This window comes from Panthera leo, chromosome B3, assembly GCF_018350215.1.
Source record: "Panthera leo isolate Ple1 chromosome B3, P.leo_Ple1_pat1.1, whole genome shotgun sequence".
In the NCBI taxonomy this organism is placed as follows: domain Eukaryota; kingdom Metazoa; phylum Chordata; class Mammalia; order Carnivora; family Felidae; genus Panthera; species Panthera leo.
In genome coordinates, this window is record NC_056684.1 from 146,166,209 (window position 1) to 146,183,746 (window position 17,538).

At 63.3% G+C, this 17,538-nt stretch overlaps 1 protein-coding gene and 2 gene segments (V, D, J or C); all 3 read right to left on the reverse strand.

Annotated features, from left to right (window-relative positions):
* Positions 1 to 17,538, reverse strand: part of LOC122222684 — a 171,637-nt gene that overhangs the window by 72,298 nt on the left and 81,801 nt on the right. The gene's annotated exons all lie outside the window — the stretch shown is intronic.
* LOC122223212 lies at positions 898 to 2,398 on the reverse strand. The segment is given in 3 exon segments: positions 898 to 1,291; positions 1,424 to 1,723; positions 1,936 to 2,398. Coding segments are annotated over 3 exon segments (744 nt in total).
* LOC122223216 overlaps positions 12,188 to 17,538 on the reverse strand; it is a 67,902-nt gene continuing 62,551 nt past the window's right edge. Inside the window, 6 exon segments of the C gene segment in view lie at positions 12,188 to 12,286; positions 14,150 to 14,280; positions 15,601 to 15,921; positions 16,030 to 16,359; positions 16,487 to 16,543; positions 16,820 to 17,110. Of these exon segments, the coding sequence occupies positions 12,203 to 12,286; positions 14,150 to 14,280; positions 15,601 to 15,921; positions 16,030 to 16,359; positions 16,487 to 16,543; positions 16,820 to 17,110 (1,214 nt within the window).

Here is a 17,538-nt window from a genome sequence, read left to right on the forward strand (position 1 = left end):
CAGAAACATTCACCGTGTGGTTACAAGAACAAAGAGATGCTTTGGAGGTGTTCACGGATGTCCCTTCCAGGGGCCTCTCCCCGACCCGCGGCGTCAGAGCCTGCGGTGGTGGTCGTCCAGGGCAGCCGTGAGACACCAGCCTGGCCCGGGGCCTGGCTCGTTCCAGCCTGACTTGTTGCCACAGCGTCTCAGCAACCCCTCCCCTCCCCTTATGGGCACCTGCTTCCAGGCGCCTGCAGATGCTTACTGTGTATATGCAATATTATGTGCAGGCATATGAGGTATTTGTGTAGTACCCTCACCTGGATGGTGCCGACCATCTCCCCCCGCCGGGGGTGCCTCTTTCAAGCAAAGTGACCTTGGACGACATGATATTCTTTCTTACAGAAGGTGGAAGAGGGCTCGGGCTGCCAGGCCAGCACACACACCTGCCCTCCTCGTGGCAGGGCCACTGCAAGGTCTGTTCGTGCCGAGAAGCCCTACAGTCAGCACCCCGTGGGCACATGTGGGCCGCGTGCCGGCCCGTGTGGCCTGAGGGGAGGGAGCAGCTGGAGAAGGCTACACGCTGTACCGTCCGCACTGCGTGATGTGGGGGACAGCACATGTAGTGTGACGGCGAGAAGGTCAGCGGTTGCCGGGCGTTTGGGGGGAGGGAGGAAGGAACGGGTGGGGCAGAGGGGATCTTCGGGCCGGGCGATTCTTCTGTAGGAAACGGTAGTGGGGGAAACACGAGGACAGCAGCCTGAACAGCAGGCTGACCGGGGCAGCACCGCGGACAGGGTGCAGGCTCAGAGAACCTACTAGGGGTGGACCTTACTGTGAACTCCGGACTTTACTCAGCCGTAATCCGCTCACATTGGCTCATCGTTCGCAACAAACGTGGCACACGGGTGTGAGCCGTTTATAGTGCACAGACTGTCCCATCCCCGTGCTCCACGCCCAAAGCCACCAGAATGTTGTGCGTCAACTGTACTTCAATAAATTAAAAAACAAAATCTATTTATCAAAAGAATTCTTTGTGCTGTACGGAAAAGCAAAAGCACCCGATTGCCCTGCGTGATGTTGAGCTCGCTGTGGGTGGAGGTCACCTTGCCCTCCTGCCTGCCGGGGGCAGCGTATGGGAATATGTTCGTGGCCTTCTGCCCATCCACCAGCCAGGTGACCTCCATGTCACCTGGGACGTAGCCGGAGATGAGGCACAGGAGCTGGATGGTGCTACCGGTGTCACCGAGGGGGTCACACGAGGAGTGGAAGAGCTTCACGGTGGGGGGAATGAAGTTCATGGCACACGCTAGGGGTGAAGGTGGCAGCGTGGCGTCAGCCCCCTGAGCCCACGACACCCACGTGCCCGCCCAGGCGCCTTCCTCCTCTCCTAGCCGCTCCCGCCACGCCTGCCCCCCCCTCCAGCCCGACCGTGGCTCACCACTGACGGTCTTGTTGATGGTGGGGGACTCCGCGTGAGCCACACTGCAGGTGAACTTCTGTTTGGCCCACTCGCCCCAGACGGTCACGTGGCTGGTGGTGGTGTAGAGGCCAGAGGTCTCCTGGAGGGTGGCGGGGAGGGTCACGGCGCTCTTGTTCAGGGACCCCGCATCCCAGGTCACGGTCACCGGCATCGGGAAGTAGCCCGTGACCAGGCAGCCCAGTGTCACGGACGGGGCAGTGGCGACGGTGCCTTTGCAGCAGGTGGCCAAGGGGAAGACGAGGGGGGCCTGGATGGAGGCTGTGGGGGCGGAGGCAGTGTCAGTGCCGACCGGCGGAGTCTGAGGGGGAGAAGTGTGGGGCAGAGCGGGGTGGTCGGGTGGAGGGGCGCACGGGGACCCCTTCTCCAGCCTCAGGGGGCAGATGCTCATTTTGGACTCTTGTTCCCCGAGTCTGCTAGCAACGCCCTCCCACGAACCCCTGTGTCCCTGCCAGAAGCAGGGGTGTTCTTACCTTTGGCCAGGACGCCCTGCCCGCAGCCCTGAGTGGCAGGAACGTGGGGTTCTCGGGGAGCAGAGGTGTCTGACTCGTGTCCTGACCTGCGGAGGCTCCAGGGAGCCCGACTACAGGCCCCATTCATAGCAGAGCCCGGATCAGTCCTCCCCCACTCCCCCAGGTGGTGACTCCTCCCCGGAGCCCAGACCCCAGGTCATTGTCCACGCTGCCCCCTCGGTCCGGTGAGACCGACCAGTCCACGTGGCCTCGCGTCAGGACGGCCGAGAGCAGTGATACTAACCCGCTCCACACCCAGCCTCACTAGCTCTGCTGATTCAGACCAGCTCAGGTCACGGGAGTCCGCCTTGGTCCGGCCTGGCCCACGTCAGCCCAGGAGACCCGATTTCGAGCAGGCTAACTCATCTGAGTTCAGTCCACAAACTCCACCAAAATCCTTCAGCTCTGTTGGGCTCAGCCTGCCAGCCAGGCTTGTCGTACCTGCTCAGTCCCACTCAATGTAGCCTCACTGACCTTGGCCGCTGGACCTGGCAAAACAGTACACCCTGCTTGACTCGCTGAAGCCTGATTCAGGCAGACCAAACCAACTAGCTGAACCCACTTTAGCCCAACCCAACCCAGTACAGGCCAACTCAGCCCAGCCCAGTTCAGCTGAGGCCAGCTCAGTCCAGCTCAGCCTAGTTCGGTTTAACCTGGTTCAGCCCAGCCCAGCCCAGCCCAGCCCAGTTTAGCCCAGCTTAGCCCATCGTAGCTGAACTGAGCCCAGTTCAGCCCAGCCCAGTTCAGCTCAGGCCAGCTCAGTCCAGCCTAGCTCAGCACAATTCAGCCCAGCCCAGCTCAGCCTAGCTGAGCCCAGCTCAGCCCAGTTTAGCCCAGCTTAGCCCATCCCAGCTGAACTCAGCCCAGTTCAGCCCATCCCAGTTCAGCTCAGGCCAGTTCAGTCCAGCCTAGCTCAGCACAATTCAGCCCAGCCCAGCTCAGCCTAGCTCAGCCCAGCCCATCCTAGTTTAGCCCAGCTTAGCCCATCACAGCTGAACTAGCCCAGCTCAGCCCAGCTCAGGCCAGTTCAGCTCAGTTTAGCCCAATTCAGCCCAGGTCCGCCCACTTCAGCTCAGCTCAGCCCAGTTCAGCCCAGCTCAGCCCAGTTCAGCCCAGCTCAACCCAGCCCAGCCCAGCTTAGCCTAGTTCAGTGCAACCTAGTTCAGCCCAGCCCAGCCCAACCCAGCCCAGCCCAGCCCAATTTAGCCCAGCTTAGCCCATCCCAGCTGAACTCAGCCCAGTTCAGCCCAGCCCAGTCCAGCTCAGCTCAGCCCAGTTCAGCTCAAGACAGCTCAGTCCATCCTAGCTCAGCACAATTCAGTCCAGCCCAGCTCAGCCTAGCTCAGCCCAGTTCAGTGCAGCTCAGCCCAGCTCAGCCCAGCTCAGCCCAGCTCAGCCCAGTTCAGCTCAGCTCAGCCCAGTTCAGCCCAGCCCAGCCCAGCTCAGCCCAGTTCAGCTCAGCTCAGCCCAGTTCAGCCCAGCCCAGCCCAGCTCAGCCCAGTTCAGCTCAGCTCAGCCCAGCACAGCCCAGCTTAGCCTAGCTGAGCCCAGCTCAGCCCAGTTTAGCCCAGCTTAGCCCATCCCAGCTGAACTCAGCCCAGTTCAGCCCATCCCAGTTCAGCTCAGGCCAGTTCAGTCCAGCCTAGCTCAGCACAATTCAGCCCAGCCCAGCTCAGCCTAGCTCAGCCCAGCCCATCCTAGTTTAGCCCAGCTTAGCCCATCACAGCTGAACTAGCCCAGCTCAGCCCAGCTCAGGCCAGTTCAGCTCAGTTTAGCCCAATTCAGCCCAGGTCAGCCCACTTCAGCTCAGCTTAGCCCAGTTCAGCCCAGCTCAGCCCAGGTCAGCTCAGCCCAGTCCAGCTTAGCCTAGTTCAGTGCAACCTAGTTCAGCCCAGCCCAGCCCATCCCACCTGAACTCAGCCCAGCTCAGCCCAGCTCAGCCCAGCTCAGCCCAGCTCAGCCCAGTTCAGCCCAGCTCAGCCCAGGTCAGCCCAGTTCAGCTCTGCTCAGCCCAGTTCAGCCCAGCTCAGCCCAGCCCAGCCCAGCTTAGCCTAGTTCAGTGCAACCTAGTTCAGTCCCAGCCCAGCTCAGCTCAGCCAGCAGCTCAGCCCAGTTCAGCCCAGCCCAGCTCAGCCTAGCTCAGCCCAGCCCATCCTAGTTTAGCCCAGCTTAGCCCATCACAGCTGAACTAGCCCAGCTCAGCCCAGCTCAGGCCAGTTCAGCTCAGTTTAGCCCAATTCAGCCCAGGTCAGCCCACTTCAGCTCAGCTTAGCCCAGCTCAGCCCAGCCCAGCCCAGCCCAGCCCAGTTTAGCCCAGCTTAGCCCATCCTAGCTGAACTCAGCCCAGTTCAGCTCAGCCCAGTTCAGCCCAGCTCAGCCCAGGTCAGCCCAGTTCAGCCCAGCTCAGCCCAGTTCAGCCCAGCTCAGCCCAGTTCAGCCCAGCTCAGCCCAGCCCAGCCCAGCTTAGCCTAGTTCAGTGCAACCTAGTTCAGCCCAGCCCAGCCCAGCCCAACCCAGCCTAGCCCAGCCCAGCCCAGCCCAGCCCAGTTTAGCCCAGCCTAGCCCATCCTAGCTGAACTCAGCCCAGTTCAGCTCAGCCCAGTTCAGCCCAGCTCAGCCCAGGTCAGCCCAGTTCAGCTCAGCTCAGCCCAGTTCAGCCCAGCTCAGCCCAGTTCAGCCCAGCTCAGCCCAGCTCAGCCCAGTTCAGCCCAGCTCAGCTCAGCTCAGCCCAGTTCAGCCCAGCTCAGCCCAGTTCAGCCCAGCTCAGCCCAGCCCAGCCCAGCTTAGCCTAGTTCAGTGCAACCTAGTTCAGCCCAGCCCAGCCCAACCCAGCCCAGCCCAGCCCAATTTAGCCCAGCTTAGCCCATCCCAGCTGAACTCAGCCCAGTTCAGCCCAGCCCAGTCCAGCTCAGCCCAGCCCAGTTCAGCTCAAGACAGCTCAGTCCATCCTAGCTCAGCACAATTCAGTCCAGCCCAGCTCAGCCTAGCTCAGCCCAGTTCAGTGCAGCTCAGCCCAGCTCAGCCCAGCTCAGCCCAGCTCAGCCCAGTTCAGCCCAGCCCAGCCCAGCTCAGCCCAGTTCAGCTCAGCTCAGCCCAGTTCAGCCCAGCCCAGCCCAGCTCAGCCCAGTTCAGCTCAGCTCAGCCCAGCACAGCCCAGCTTAGCCTAGTTCAGCTCAACCTAGTTCAGCCCAGCCCAGCCCAGCCCAGCCCAGCTTAGTCTAGTTCAGTTCAACCTAGTTCAGCCCAGCCCAGCCCAGTTTAGACCAGCTTAGCCCATCCTAGCTGAACTCAGCCCAGTTCAGTCCAGCCCAGTCCAGCTCAGCTCAGCCCAGCTCAGTCCAGCTCAGTTCAGCTCAGTCCAGCTCAGCCCAGCACAGCCACCTTAGCCTGGCTTAACCCAGCAGCCCAGACCAGACCAGTTCAGCTCAGTCCAGCTTAGCCTACCACAGCCCAGTTCAGCCTGGTTCAACCCAGTTCAGCACAGCTCAGTCCAGTTCAGTTCAGCCCAGCTCAGGTCAGCCCAGCTCAGCCTAGCTCAGCCTAGCCCAGCCCAGCCCAGCTCAGCCTAGCCAAGCTTAGCTTGGTTCAGCTCAGCCCATTCCAGCCAGTTCAGCCTAGCTCAGCTTTGCTCAGTTTGGCTCAGTCCAGTCCAGCCTGGTTCAGCCCAACCCAGCTCAGTTCAGCCCAGTTTAGCCAAGTTCAGCCCAGCTCAGCCCAGCTAAACCCAGCTAAGCCCAGTTCAGCTACCTCAGTTGAGATCAGCCCAGCTCAACCCAGCTCGTTCTAGTTCAACCCAGCCCAGCCCAGCCCAGCTCGGCTCAGCTCAGCTCAGCCCAGTTCAGCCCAGCCCAGCCCAGCCCAGCCCAGCCCAGTTCAGCCTAGTTCAGTCCAGAACAGCCCAGCTCAACCAACCCAGCCCAGCTAATCCCAGTTCAGCCCAGCTCAGTTCAGATCAGCTCAACCCAGCCCAGCTAAGTCAAGTTCAGCTCAGCTCCACTCAGCCAAGCCCAACCCAGCTCATTCCATTTCAGCTCAGATCAGCTCAGCCCAGTTCAGCCCAGCCCAGCCCAGCTCAGCTCAGCTCAGCTCAGCCCAGTTCAGCCCAGCCCAGCCCAGCCTAGCCCAGCCCAGTTCAGCCTAGTTCAGTCCAGAACAGCCCAGCTCAGCCCAACCCACCCAGCTAATCCCAGTTCAGCCCAGCTCAGTTCAGATCAGCTCAACCCAGCCCAGCTAAGTCAAGTTCAGCTCAGCTCCACTCAGCCAAGCCCAACCCACTTAGCTAGCTCCTTCCAGTTCAGCCCAGTTCAGTCCAGCTCAGCTCAGCCCAGCCCAGCTCAGCCCAGCTCAGCCCAGTTAAGCTCATTCCAGGGCAGCTCCGCTCTGGCCTCTGCCTGCGTCCTGCCTGCAGACAGGAGACAGGCGACCCCGCTGCTGCTTCTGGACCGTGGGTGTGTGCCCGGGTGCGTGCTGGGGAAGCAGGGGGAAGGTGACCCCCGCCCAGCCCTTGGAAGGCCCTGCTGACGGTGGAGGGCTGGGTGCGGGGGCAGTGTGGGCAGGGCGGGCAGGCGTAGCGTGGCGTCCACGGTGCCGGCCCGCCCCCGAAGGCGGTTTTCTCCAGACGCTCGGAGCCCTTTCAGGTCCGTTGCCGGAGTTGCCGTTTCTTGGGCTTTCTTTCTTCGGAAAGTCCTTGGGTTGCTGTGAATCGTGCCTCGTTTTCGATGACGCGTTCTTAGCAGGTTTCTGCTGACACCGCGGAACACGACTGCTTCCTGGGTTTGTTTGGAGCCCCTGCTGCTGTTCTTGCTGGTTCTAAGGGCTGTGCGGATTCCGCCGCCTTTTCATCGTACGTGCTTGTGTCGTCTGCATTAGTGACAGTTTTACATCTGTCCTTTCAGTCTCAGCAGCTCGTTTTCGTCCGTTGTCACACAGCATTGGCCAGGACCATCTCCAAACTGTTTGACCGCACTGCTCACAGGAAAAACATTTGTACTGTAATCTAACACCATACATATGTTATGAGCAGGTGGCACACACATGTTACCCTTCCATACACACGTTGTGTGTGTTCTTACGTGGCTGAAACGTCTTCACACACAACACTTACCTTGGTACGTTCAGTGCATTACGATTTCTGTCCCCACCTGGCTGATTTCAGTCTGCAGGTCGGCCCGACACACGTTGTATAAAGGTCGTGACGCAGCACCCTGGCCTCGTCGCTGGTCTGCACTGACTGAGGGAGGACCTTGAACCCCACGACCTGCCCCTGTGCCTGGACGGCAGCCCGCTCCCCTGCATTCTGGCTGCACCTGTCTGAGGTGGGGCCCCGAACCCCACGACCTGCCCCTGTGCCTGGACGGCAGCCCGCTCCCCTGCATTCTGGCTGCACCTGTCTGAGGTGGGGCCCCGAACCCCACGACCTGCCCCTGTGCCTGGACGGCAGCCCGCTCCCCTGCATTCTGGCTGCACCTGTCTGAGGTGGGGCCCCGAACCCCACGACCTGCCCCTGTGCCTGGACGGCAGCCCGCTCCCCTGCATTCTGGCTGCACCTGTCTGAGGTGGGGCCCCGAACCCCACGACCTGCCCCTGTGCCTGGACGGCAGCCCGCTCCCCTGCATTCTGGCTGCACCTGTCTGAGGTGGGGCCCCGAACCCCACGACCTGCCCCTGTGCCTGGACGGCAGCCCGCTCCCCTGCATTCTGGCTGCACCTGTCTGAGGTGGGGCCCCGAACCCCACGACCTGCCCCTGTGCCTGGACGGCAGCCCGCTCCCCTGCATTCTGGCTGCACCTGTCTGAGGTGGGGCCCCGAACCCCACGACCTGCCCCTGTGCCTGGACGGGTGCCCGCTCCCCTGCATTCTAGCTGCAGCTGTGGCAAGGACTGGGCTTTGCCCTCAGACCAATCTCTCCAGGGCAGTCTTCCCCGTGTCTGCCTGTGTCTGCTTGTCCTCTGATGCCTTCAAATCACTGTCTGCCGGGCAGTTTTTCCACTTTATACTTGTGCCTGCAAAGGTTTAGTCTGAGACAAGGCACCGCACCGACCGCCGTTGGAATCAGAACCACTTTCTCTCCTGTGGCTTTTCAGAAATTTTCACTTCCCTGTGACGGGTGGAGCGCAGCGTCCTTTCTGTATGTTTGAGGGCTATTTGGATAGCCTCTGTGAAACATCTGTTCAATTCTCGTGTCCGTTTCTCTACCGAATTGTGCGATTTTCCCAATTGATTTGCCGGAGTGCCCTGCACATTCTGGATACTCTGAGAGCGAAATTTGTTTACAGGAAATATTTTGCAAGACTTTGAAATGCACCAAAAGATCACTCCTTACAGGGGGCGCCTGGACGGCTCACTGGGATGAGTGTCTGACTCTTACTTTCGGCTCAGGTCTGATGGCGGGGTCCCGGGATCGAGCCCTGCCTGGGGCTCTGTGCTGAGTGTGGGGCCTGCTTGGGATCCTCTCTGTCTCTGTCTCTGTCCCTCCCCCTGCACACTCTCTCCCTCTAAAAAGAAAAAGATGACTCCCCCGAGGGACCGGGCGCTCAGCACCCGAGTGCCTGCGGATGGGGCGCCGGGTGCGGCAGCTCAGGCAGCGGGGTGGGCGGGGCTCGGGCGCCTCTGAGGCTCTGGGCGTGTCTCTGCCGGCCCAGCTCCCTGCAGACTCAGATGCCCTGGTTCCCCGGGCAGTGTCTGAGCGTGGGGTGTAAGGGGGTGTAGGGGGCCCTCCCCTGTGCAGTGACCGAGCCGCCATCTGGGGGGCCTCTAATAGTCCACTGCCTGCTGCGTGTGGTCCGGGAGCCCGGGGCTGATGTGCCTGCCCCAGGCAGGCTGGGGCTTCAGCAGCCCCTGGGGGCGGTCTCGTGGCCCTGTACCCCGCTGATGGCCGGCCGACCCGGGTCCCGGGGGTAGGGGGTTGGGCCAGGGGGCCTGGGGGACCCCGTTCCTCCAGGTCCGCCCGTCCAGGTGGCTCCTGTCCAGCCGTCCGGCTGGCCCGACAGAGACCGCAGACACTCCTCACGGGTGTGGAGGCTGGATGCCCACATCGGGTACCAGCAGGCGTGGCGTCTGGGGGGTCCCCGCTGCCTGGCTCACGGACGGCGTCTTCTCTCTGCCCCTTCACGTGCCGGAAGCGGGGAGGCAGCTCGCTTTTTCATAAGGGCGCTAACCCCAGTCGTGGGGGCTCCACCCTGACGACCTCTGGTGCCCCAAAGCCCCGCCTCCTAACACCATGACACTTAGAGCTAGGATTCCAACACACGCAATGTGGGGACACAGTCGCATCCTCCCCTTCCCGCCGCCACCCACGCTGACGTCTGTGCGTCTTGGGCCCCCCGTGGGGACAGGGTTCAGGCGCCGGCTGGTTCCCTCCCAGTGCGAGTGGGAGGAGGGCGGGACCAGGTGGGTCCCAGGAGCAGGAGTGAGGCCGGCCCGCTGGTCCGTGTGTGTGTGAGGTACAGGTGGAGGTGTGAACACGGGCAAAGGGAGATGCGCACAGGCCTGTGTCTGAGCGGAAGCCCAGGGGAGGGGGCCCCTGAGGAGCGGCAGGCAGCAGGAGGCCGACCTCAGGGCTCACCCAGGAGCAGCCCGCAGGACCTTAGGGGGTCTGAGGGGTTGCATGGGGAGGCACGTAGGTGTGTGTGGGTCCCCGGGGGAACGTGGAGGGGGGGCCCACGTGTATGGCGTTATTGGAAGGCCACAGGCGGGGGCCTCAGGGCCTGCTGGGAGATTGCTCTCAAAGAGCGGGCGTTCCTGCCCTGAGAGCGGAGGGTCCGGTCATGCCCCGTGTTCCCGCGGAGGCCATGGGGTCAACCAGCTGCCGAAGACCCCGGCGTTCCGGTGGGAGGGTGGGAAGGATGGAGACCGATCTCTGGTCCAGGGGATGGAGCGGGGGCCCCGGCCCGGGGACCGAGAGGGAGGGGGTGCTGGGCAAGCCGTGTGGATGGTGTGGTCGCCTGGAGCCCCCAGGACCCCTGGGGGCCGGGGCGTTCTCCCCACGGCCGCCCTGTATTTGGTGCGGCCCCCACTGGTGAGGCAGCCCCTGCCCACGGGGAGGTGGGAGGTGCTCCCTGAGCGGTCCTGAGGCACCGTGGCCGCGCTGGCCACGACTCTCTGCCCGCCCTGGGCCTCGGCCTGGGCTGTTGACCTGCACACTCAGAGCCCACTCCCCTCTCCCGCTGCGTTCCCAGAAGACCGCAGCCCCTCGGGCTGGCCTCCCTTCCCAGGGCCCTTACTGGGAAGGGCTGGCAGGTGTGGTCCCGCCTCTGCCCTCGAGGTGCACGTGTCTCCTACAACCCAGGGCACCTCCAGGACCCGAGACCCCCAGGCACTGCAAGGACAGAATCCCGACTCCATCGCTGCTGGCCAGGGACCCCATGGCCCCCTGACGCCAATGGACTGCCCGCCCCCACTTGGCATTCTTCCTGTAGAACTTGGTCTTTTCTGCCCCCCACCCCCACCCCCACCCCCGGGTGGTGGTGTTCTCGCTGGGCCTCCCCCCGACTGAGTGTCCTGACCCCTTGGGCTGGTGTCCAGCTTCGCTTACCTGGGACAGTGCTGTCCCCCCGGGCCTCACCCGACCTGGCCTTCACTGGTGCTCCCACCTGGACCCAACTCTCCTGAAACGCGTTCCCCAAATTCAAATCTTGAGCCCTGACCGCCAGGACCCCAGAATGTGACTGTATTGGGAGATGGGGTCTTTCGAGAGGTAATAGGTTAAAGCGAGGTCACTAGGGTGAGTCCTGATCCAGTGTGACCGGTCCTCACCATGGACTCACTCCTCCCCTGGTAAGAGGAGGTCGGGGCACAGACACGCATAGCGGGCCGGATGTGTGAGGACACGGCGTCTACATGCTGAGGGGCCACCAGCCCCATGACACCCGGGTCTGCCTGCTAGCTTCCAGAATCGTGGAAACATCAGTGCACGTTGTCCACACCACGGGACCGTCGTGCTTTGCTAGCAGCCCGTGCTAATACACACCCAATAGGTGCCTCTTGCGGTGCCCTTGGCCAGGTCAGGATGCTCCCCCTGTGCCCCACAAGGCGTCACGTGACCCCTCGCGCCTGCGGCGCACCTCACCCCCCGGGGACCCCAGCGGCCGGGGGTCCTGCTCCCACGGCTGGAGGGACCGACACACGGCACGGCCAGTCTGTGGATTTCACGGGGCGCGTCAACAGAGGAAGACCTTCCCAGCCGGTTATGGAGTTTTTAAGGATATTTTATTGTCATTAAAAAAAAAAAAAAAAAAAAAAAAAAGAAAAAGAAATGCAAATGGAAATCAAGGAGCTCCAGACATTTAAAAGAATAAAACAAGCTAGCCAAGCTTCAGCAGTGGCTTTCCCATATGGGACCCCCGGGCTCTATGTCCCTGGGGCTGGGGGCTCTGCTTCTCCTCCCCTGCGTGGCCATCTCTTCCCATGTGGGGGCCCCGACTTGGCACCCACCCAAAGACAGGGCGGAGAGCCAGTCCTGGGGGTCCGCCCGGCCGTGGGCTTATCTCTCTCTCCCACCCCCCGCGTGAGCCTGTTGGGACTCAGGCCCCGGCCACAGGGTGGGGCGGGCTGGGCCTGCCGCCCTGGCCTCCTGGCACCTTCCACCTGTGTCCACCGAGGCTGTGTCCCACTGGCCCGGGGACCAGGTCACCAGACCCCTCTGCAGGAGGCCTGTCTGGCTGGATGTCACTCTGTCCCCGGCATCCACGGGGCTCCTGCAGCGGCCACAGGCCCGGGCCCTTGTCTGCGCGGTCTCCTCCCGAGCAGAAGATCTGACTGACCGTTAGTGACACGTCGGAAGCTTCCTCAGGATCTGGGCCGACGTGGCTGCTCTGGGGAAACCCTGCGTCCTGGAGCCTGGCCTGGACGGGGTTCGCACGGAGGCCGGTCCCTGCCAGACAGACACTGGGATCGCCAGCCGCCCGCCTCCTCCAGGATGAGCGTGCCCGCTGCCCGTGCGCGGCCACAGCGGTAGCCTGGCGGCCGCCGTGGAGGGGCCAGCGGGCGTCCACCAGCTCAGGTTGGGGCACAACCTGCCGTCCACGCGATTCTCCAAACGGGGGTTCAGGGCGCAGGATGCAGCTCACAGGGGCCGCGAGGCCAGAGGGCGAGGGCGCAGGCCCAGGGTGGCTGTGAGGTCAGAGGGTGGCGAGGTCAGAGGGCGGGAGAGCAGGCCTGGCAGCGGGCTGATGCACCGGGATCCTGCGCAGGGTTGGGGCAGCGCTGACACCCGCCCAGGACGGCTGGCCCTAGGCCCCCTGCCCGATCATGTTCCTGTAGTCGGGGACGATCGTGCGCTTCAGCTCCACCACTGAGGAGAAGATCCACTTCACCTGCAGCAGGAGGGCAGGAGGTGACGTGGTTGGGACCCCTGAGGACAGCCCCCCATCCTGGTGCCCCCCTCCCCGGGACCACTTGAGTGGGAGGGAGTCTTATGGGGATGGCATGGGGACTGGGATGGGACAGAGGGGATAGCGTGGGAATCAGTGTGGGAACAGCTTGGGGTCAGTTTGGGAACAGCGTGGGGACAGCTTGGTGACAGTGGGTCCACAGCGTGGGGTCTGCATGGGGTCACTGTAGGGACAGTATTGGTTCACTGTGGGGTCAGCATGGGGTCAGCATTATGGGGACAGTGGGTCTACAGCATAGGTCAGCACGGTGTCAGTGTGAGGTCAGCATCGGGTCACGGTGGGGACAGCATGGGGTTAGTGTGGGGACAGTGTGAGGTCAGCATGGGGTCAATATGGGGACAGTGTGGGGTCACTGTGGGAACAGCATGGGGACAGCATGGTGACAGTGGGTCCATAGCAGGAGTCAGCATGAGGTCATTTCGGGGACAGCATGGGGATGACATGGGGTAGAGGGGAGAGCGTGGGGGTCAGTGTGGGAACAGCGTGGGGATAGCATGGTGACAGTGGGACCGCAGCATGGGGTCAGTGTGTGGTCAGCATCAGGTCACGTTGGGACATGTGGGGTTAGTGTGGGGACAGTGTGAGGTCAGCATGGAGTCAGTGTGGGGACAGCGTGGGGTCATTGCAGGGACAGTTAGGGAATAGCATGGGGAAAGTATAGGGTCAGAGTGGGTCAGCATGGTGACAGTGGGTCCACAGTATGGGGTCAGCATGGGGTCAGTGTGGGGGGCAGCACGGGTCAGCGTGGGGATAGCGTGGGGTTAGTGTGGGACAGCCTGGGGTCATTGCGAGGACAGCATGGGAATACCATGGGGACAGGCTGGGGTCAGCATGGGGGTCACAAGCAGGACAGCATGGGGTCAGTAGGGGTCACAGGGGAGACAGCATGGTAACAGTAGGTCGACAGCATGAGGTCAGTGTGGGGTCAGCATGGGGTCACGGTGGGGTCAGCGTGGGGGAGCATGGGGTCAGCGTGGGGGCAGTATGGGGTCAGTGTGCGAACAGCATGGGGACAGCATGGTGACAGTGGGTCCACAGCATGGGGTCAGCAAGAGGTCATTTCGTGGATAGCATGGGGATGGAATGGGGAGAGAGGGGATAGAGTGGGAGTCAGTGTGGGAACAACGTGGGGACAGCATGGTGACAGTGGGACCACAGCATGTGGTCAGCATGATGTCAGTATCGGGTCACGGTTAGGACAGCATGGGGTCAGTTGGGAGCAGCACGAGGTCAGCGTGGGGTCAATGTGGGGTTAGTGTAGGGACTGCATGGGAATAGCATGGGGTCAGTGTGGGGTCACAGGGGAGACAGCATGGTGACAGTGGGTCCACAGCATGGTGTCAGTATGGAGTCCGTGTGGGGACAGCATTGGGTCACAGTGGGGACAGCATGGGGTCATGGTGGGGTCAGTGTGGGGGCAGCATGAGGTCAGCGTCTGGTCAGTGTGGGGATAGCGTGGTTCTAGTGGGTCCCCAGTGTGGGGGCAGCGTGGGGGTAGCTAGGGGCAATGTGGGGTCAGCACGGGGTCAGCGTGGGGGCAACATGGGGTCAGTCTGGGCGTAGCCTGGGGGCAGTGTGGGGTCAGCACAGGGTCAGTGTGGGGGCAGTGTGGGAGCAGCGTAGAATCAGTGTGGGAGCAGCGTGGGGTCAGCGCGGGGTCAGCGTGGGGTCAGCGTGGGGGCAACATGGGGTCAGCGTCGAGTCAGTGTGGGGATGGCATGGTTCCAGCGGGTCCCCAGCGCTGGGACAGCGGGCCACAGTGCGGGACGGTGCGGGGACACCCACCTTGAAGAGGGTGACAGTGGCGCTGTAGCACACGCTGAGCAGGAAGAGCGTGATGAAGATGGAGATGGTGGTCCACAGCCCATCCAGCTCCCCGTCCTGGTCCTCCGCACAGCTGTCGTCCAGGAGCAGCTCTGGACAGGAAGGGAGCGGTCAGTGCCATGCCTGCCCATAGGAGTGGTTCCCGGGGTGACGGTCGCGGCCCTCCGTAGCCTCAGGGCACCGGCCTCGGTGCCCCCATCCTCCCGCCTGGGCCCGGCCCGTGGGGACGCGCTCCCTCTCTGCTCTGCGCTGTGCTGGGGCTGTCTGGGGGGAAGGCAGCCTGACCACCACACCCGTTCTCCTGGGGACCCGGCCCAGAGGGTGGGAGGGTCAGCAGAGCCCAGGGAAGGGTCGAGAGGGTGGCAGGGAGTGACCCTAGCGAACGAGTGGGTGCGAGTGTCAGGCCAGCTGGGGGTGGGGGTTTTGGTGTGTGTTGGGAGGGGACCCAGTGTCCTGGGGAGAAGAAGGGCTGGTCAGCGTGGTCGGCGTGTGGATGGGCTGCTGAGCAGCCGATGGGTGTGGGAGGGGGTGGGGACCAGGCTGGGGTCCACGGTGAGGGTTCCCAAGCCTGGTTCCGGTCTGGGCCCTGGCACATTGTCCCGTGTGAGGCCCGGTGGGTCAGGTGTGCGTGTGTGCGTGTGTGTGTGTGTGTTTGTGAAGGTGGCCCTGCTCAGTGGGAGGGGCTTGTTTTCAGCGTCCATGTGGGTGTCTGGGATGGTCCCTCCCCTGGGCACTCAGGACTGCTTGCCTCTGCCCGTTTGGGGCACCGGGGTGAGTGTCCCCACGAGTGGACAGGCCTGGCCCCAGGCAGGATGAAGTCAGGAGGGGCCGCCTCATCTGAGGGAGGGTGAGGGCCTGTCCTCACAGCATGGGTCAGGCCTGGCTACTGCACTGGCACAGAGCTACAACTCAGAGCTCTCAAGAGGTCCAGGGGACGGGGGGAGCAGCGGAAGAGGACAGGCCAGCGTCCCACAGCTTGGGCGGGTCCAGACGTGGGAAAGACCGTGCGCCCCGTTCCCTGAGGGGCTCTGGAGGGCTTCTCCGTTCCCTGTCGCCCCCCTCCGGCCTTGAGTAGCCCCTGGCCAAGCCCTCTCTCTGTCCCAGGCGGCTCCCGGCCATGAGTTTTGGCCGCCTGTGCAGACCTGCCCACTCAGGTCCCGGCCCCTGGTGGGACCCGCGCTCTCCCGTGAATGGTGACCCCTGAGCCTCGGAGCCTGGCCTGCCCGCACCTCCCAGAGGCCTGGGTGTCCTGAGCTCTGCCTCGGAAAGACGCACGACAGTGTCACAGGTCCCAGGGCAGTGCTGGGTGCTTTATTTCACGCAGGGTGCCTGCCCGGGGGGTGATGTACACAGGGGTGGGCGCTCAGAGCCCGCGGGGGCCTGCTGGGGGGCCGGGCGCGCTGCTCATTTACCCGGAGACTGGGTGAGGGATTTCTGTGTGTGGTGGCTGTGCAGAGCTTCGTGTGACACCGAGCAGGTGTAGGTGTTTCCCCTCTGCCAGCGGGACCTGTCCACCAAGAGCCTGCTGTACAGGAAGTAGGTCCCGTCGCTGTCCAGCTGGGGCGGGGTCGTCCGGTAGTTGTTCTCTGGCTCCGGCTGTCCGGTGATCTCCCACCCGACGGCAATATCAGACGGGTAGAAGCCTTCGATCAGGCAGGTCACACTGACTTTGCTCCTGCTGAGCTCCTCCTGGGCTGGAGGCAGGACGTACACCTGGGGCTCGTGGGGCTCTCCTGTGGGGTCAGAGGTCAGCACAGATGGTCACTCCCAGGGTGGAGGGCTGGCCTGGGTCCGCCAGGCCCCACTCGACCTCCCTGTGCCCCATCTGTCCTGTTGCCCACCTTTGTCCTTGGAGATGGTCCTCTCGATGGGGGAGGGGAGCGCTTTGCTGTTGACCTTGCACTTGAACTCCTTCCCCTTGAGCCAGTCCTGGTGCAGGATGGGGAGGACACTGACCACACGGAAGGTGCTGTTGAACTGCTCCTCACGCGGCCTCGTCTTGGCTGTATACACCTGGGTGTTATCCACAAACCAGTTGATCTGGACATCGGAGTCATCTGGGCCCAAGTCCACCACCAAGCATGTGACCTCAGGTGTCCGGGAAATCGAGAGGGTGTCCTTGGGTTTTGGGGGGAAGATGAAGATGGATGGTCCTCCAAGCATCTCAGGAACTGGTGTGGGAGACACAATGCAGGGGGTCAGCATTTGGGGGGGCTCCTCTTGAACATTCCCCCCACCAGGCAGTCCCTGGACGCGGGCCATGGCCTTGCTGTGCAGGGCGGTGCCCTGCTGACTCACCTGGGCATTTGGGACAGTCGCAGGGTTTGGGCTCTATTGTGGACACTGTTTTGGGTACTGCAGAGAGACCAGACTGGAGGTTAGTGGGGGCCAGGGGTGGGGACAGCTCTTGGGGTGGGCTAGGTCAGGGCAGGTCAGGGGGGCGTCCCCAGACTGGTGCCTGCAGTGGAGATGAAGTATGGTGGGGGTGTGCAGCCTGTGCTCACACTGGACCAGGCAGCCAGGCCCAGAGGCCCTCCTCCCCGAGCTTGGGGGACAGAGGTGCCTCTCCTGTGCCCCGGGGTCCAGGTGGACCAGCTGACCTGGCCTGTCTCCCAGTGGACACCCTCTTACCGGTCTTGTCCACCTTGGTGCTGCTGGGCGGGTGGGCCACGTTGCAGGTGAAGGTCTCACTGAGCCACCTGCTGGAGGGCACTGTCACCATGCTGCTGAGAGAGTAGAGCCCCGAGGCCTGCAGGACGGACGGGAAGGTGTGCACACCGCTGGTCAGGGCGCCGGAGTTCCAGGACACGGTCACCGGCTCAGGGAAGTAGCCTAACACCAGGCAGGCCAGGGCCACGGTGGAGCCAGATGTGGTCCCGCAGCTGGGGGCCAGTGGGAACACCGACGGGGCCGTGGTGGAGGCTGCAAGAGAGGAGGCCGTGTGACCACAAGGGTCTCGCTCCTGGGAGGGTCCGGGCAGGGTATCAGGTGCCCGGGCTTGGGGTGGCCCTCCAGGCAGTCTGCAGACCAGCCGCCCGGCGTAGCTCTCTGCCGCCCCAGGGCCTCGTGTTTCTGCGGCTGCACGTGCTGGCCCCGTGGGCCCGGTCGGTGCTGGGTGACCGCCTGCTGGATTAGAGTCTCCTGGGCCCAGCCCCTGGGTCCCCACTCGGGCTTCCTGTGGGTGCTCGGCCTGACCGAGCCATCCGTCTGAGCTCTGACCGGTGGCCCCTGCTCCCAACGGGCCTCTGCTGAGGCCCTGAGCCCACTGCCCTGTTGTCCCAGCCTGGATCTGCCCTGGGCCAGCGGGACCTTTCTTGAACACAGCAGGCCTCTGCCACCCGCTGCCCGTG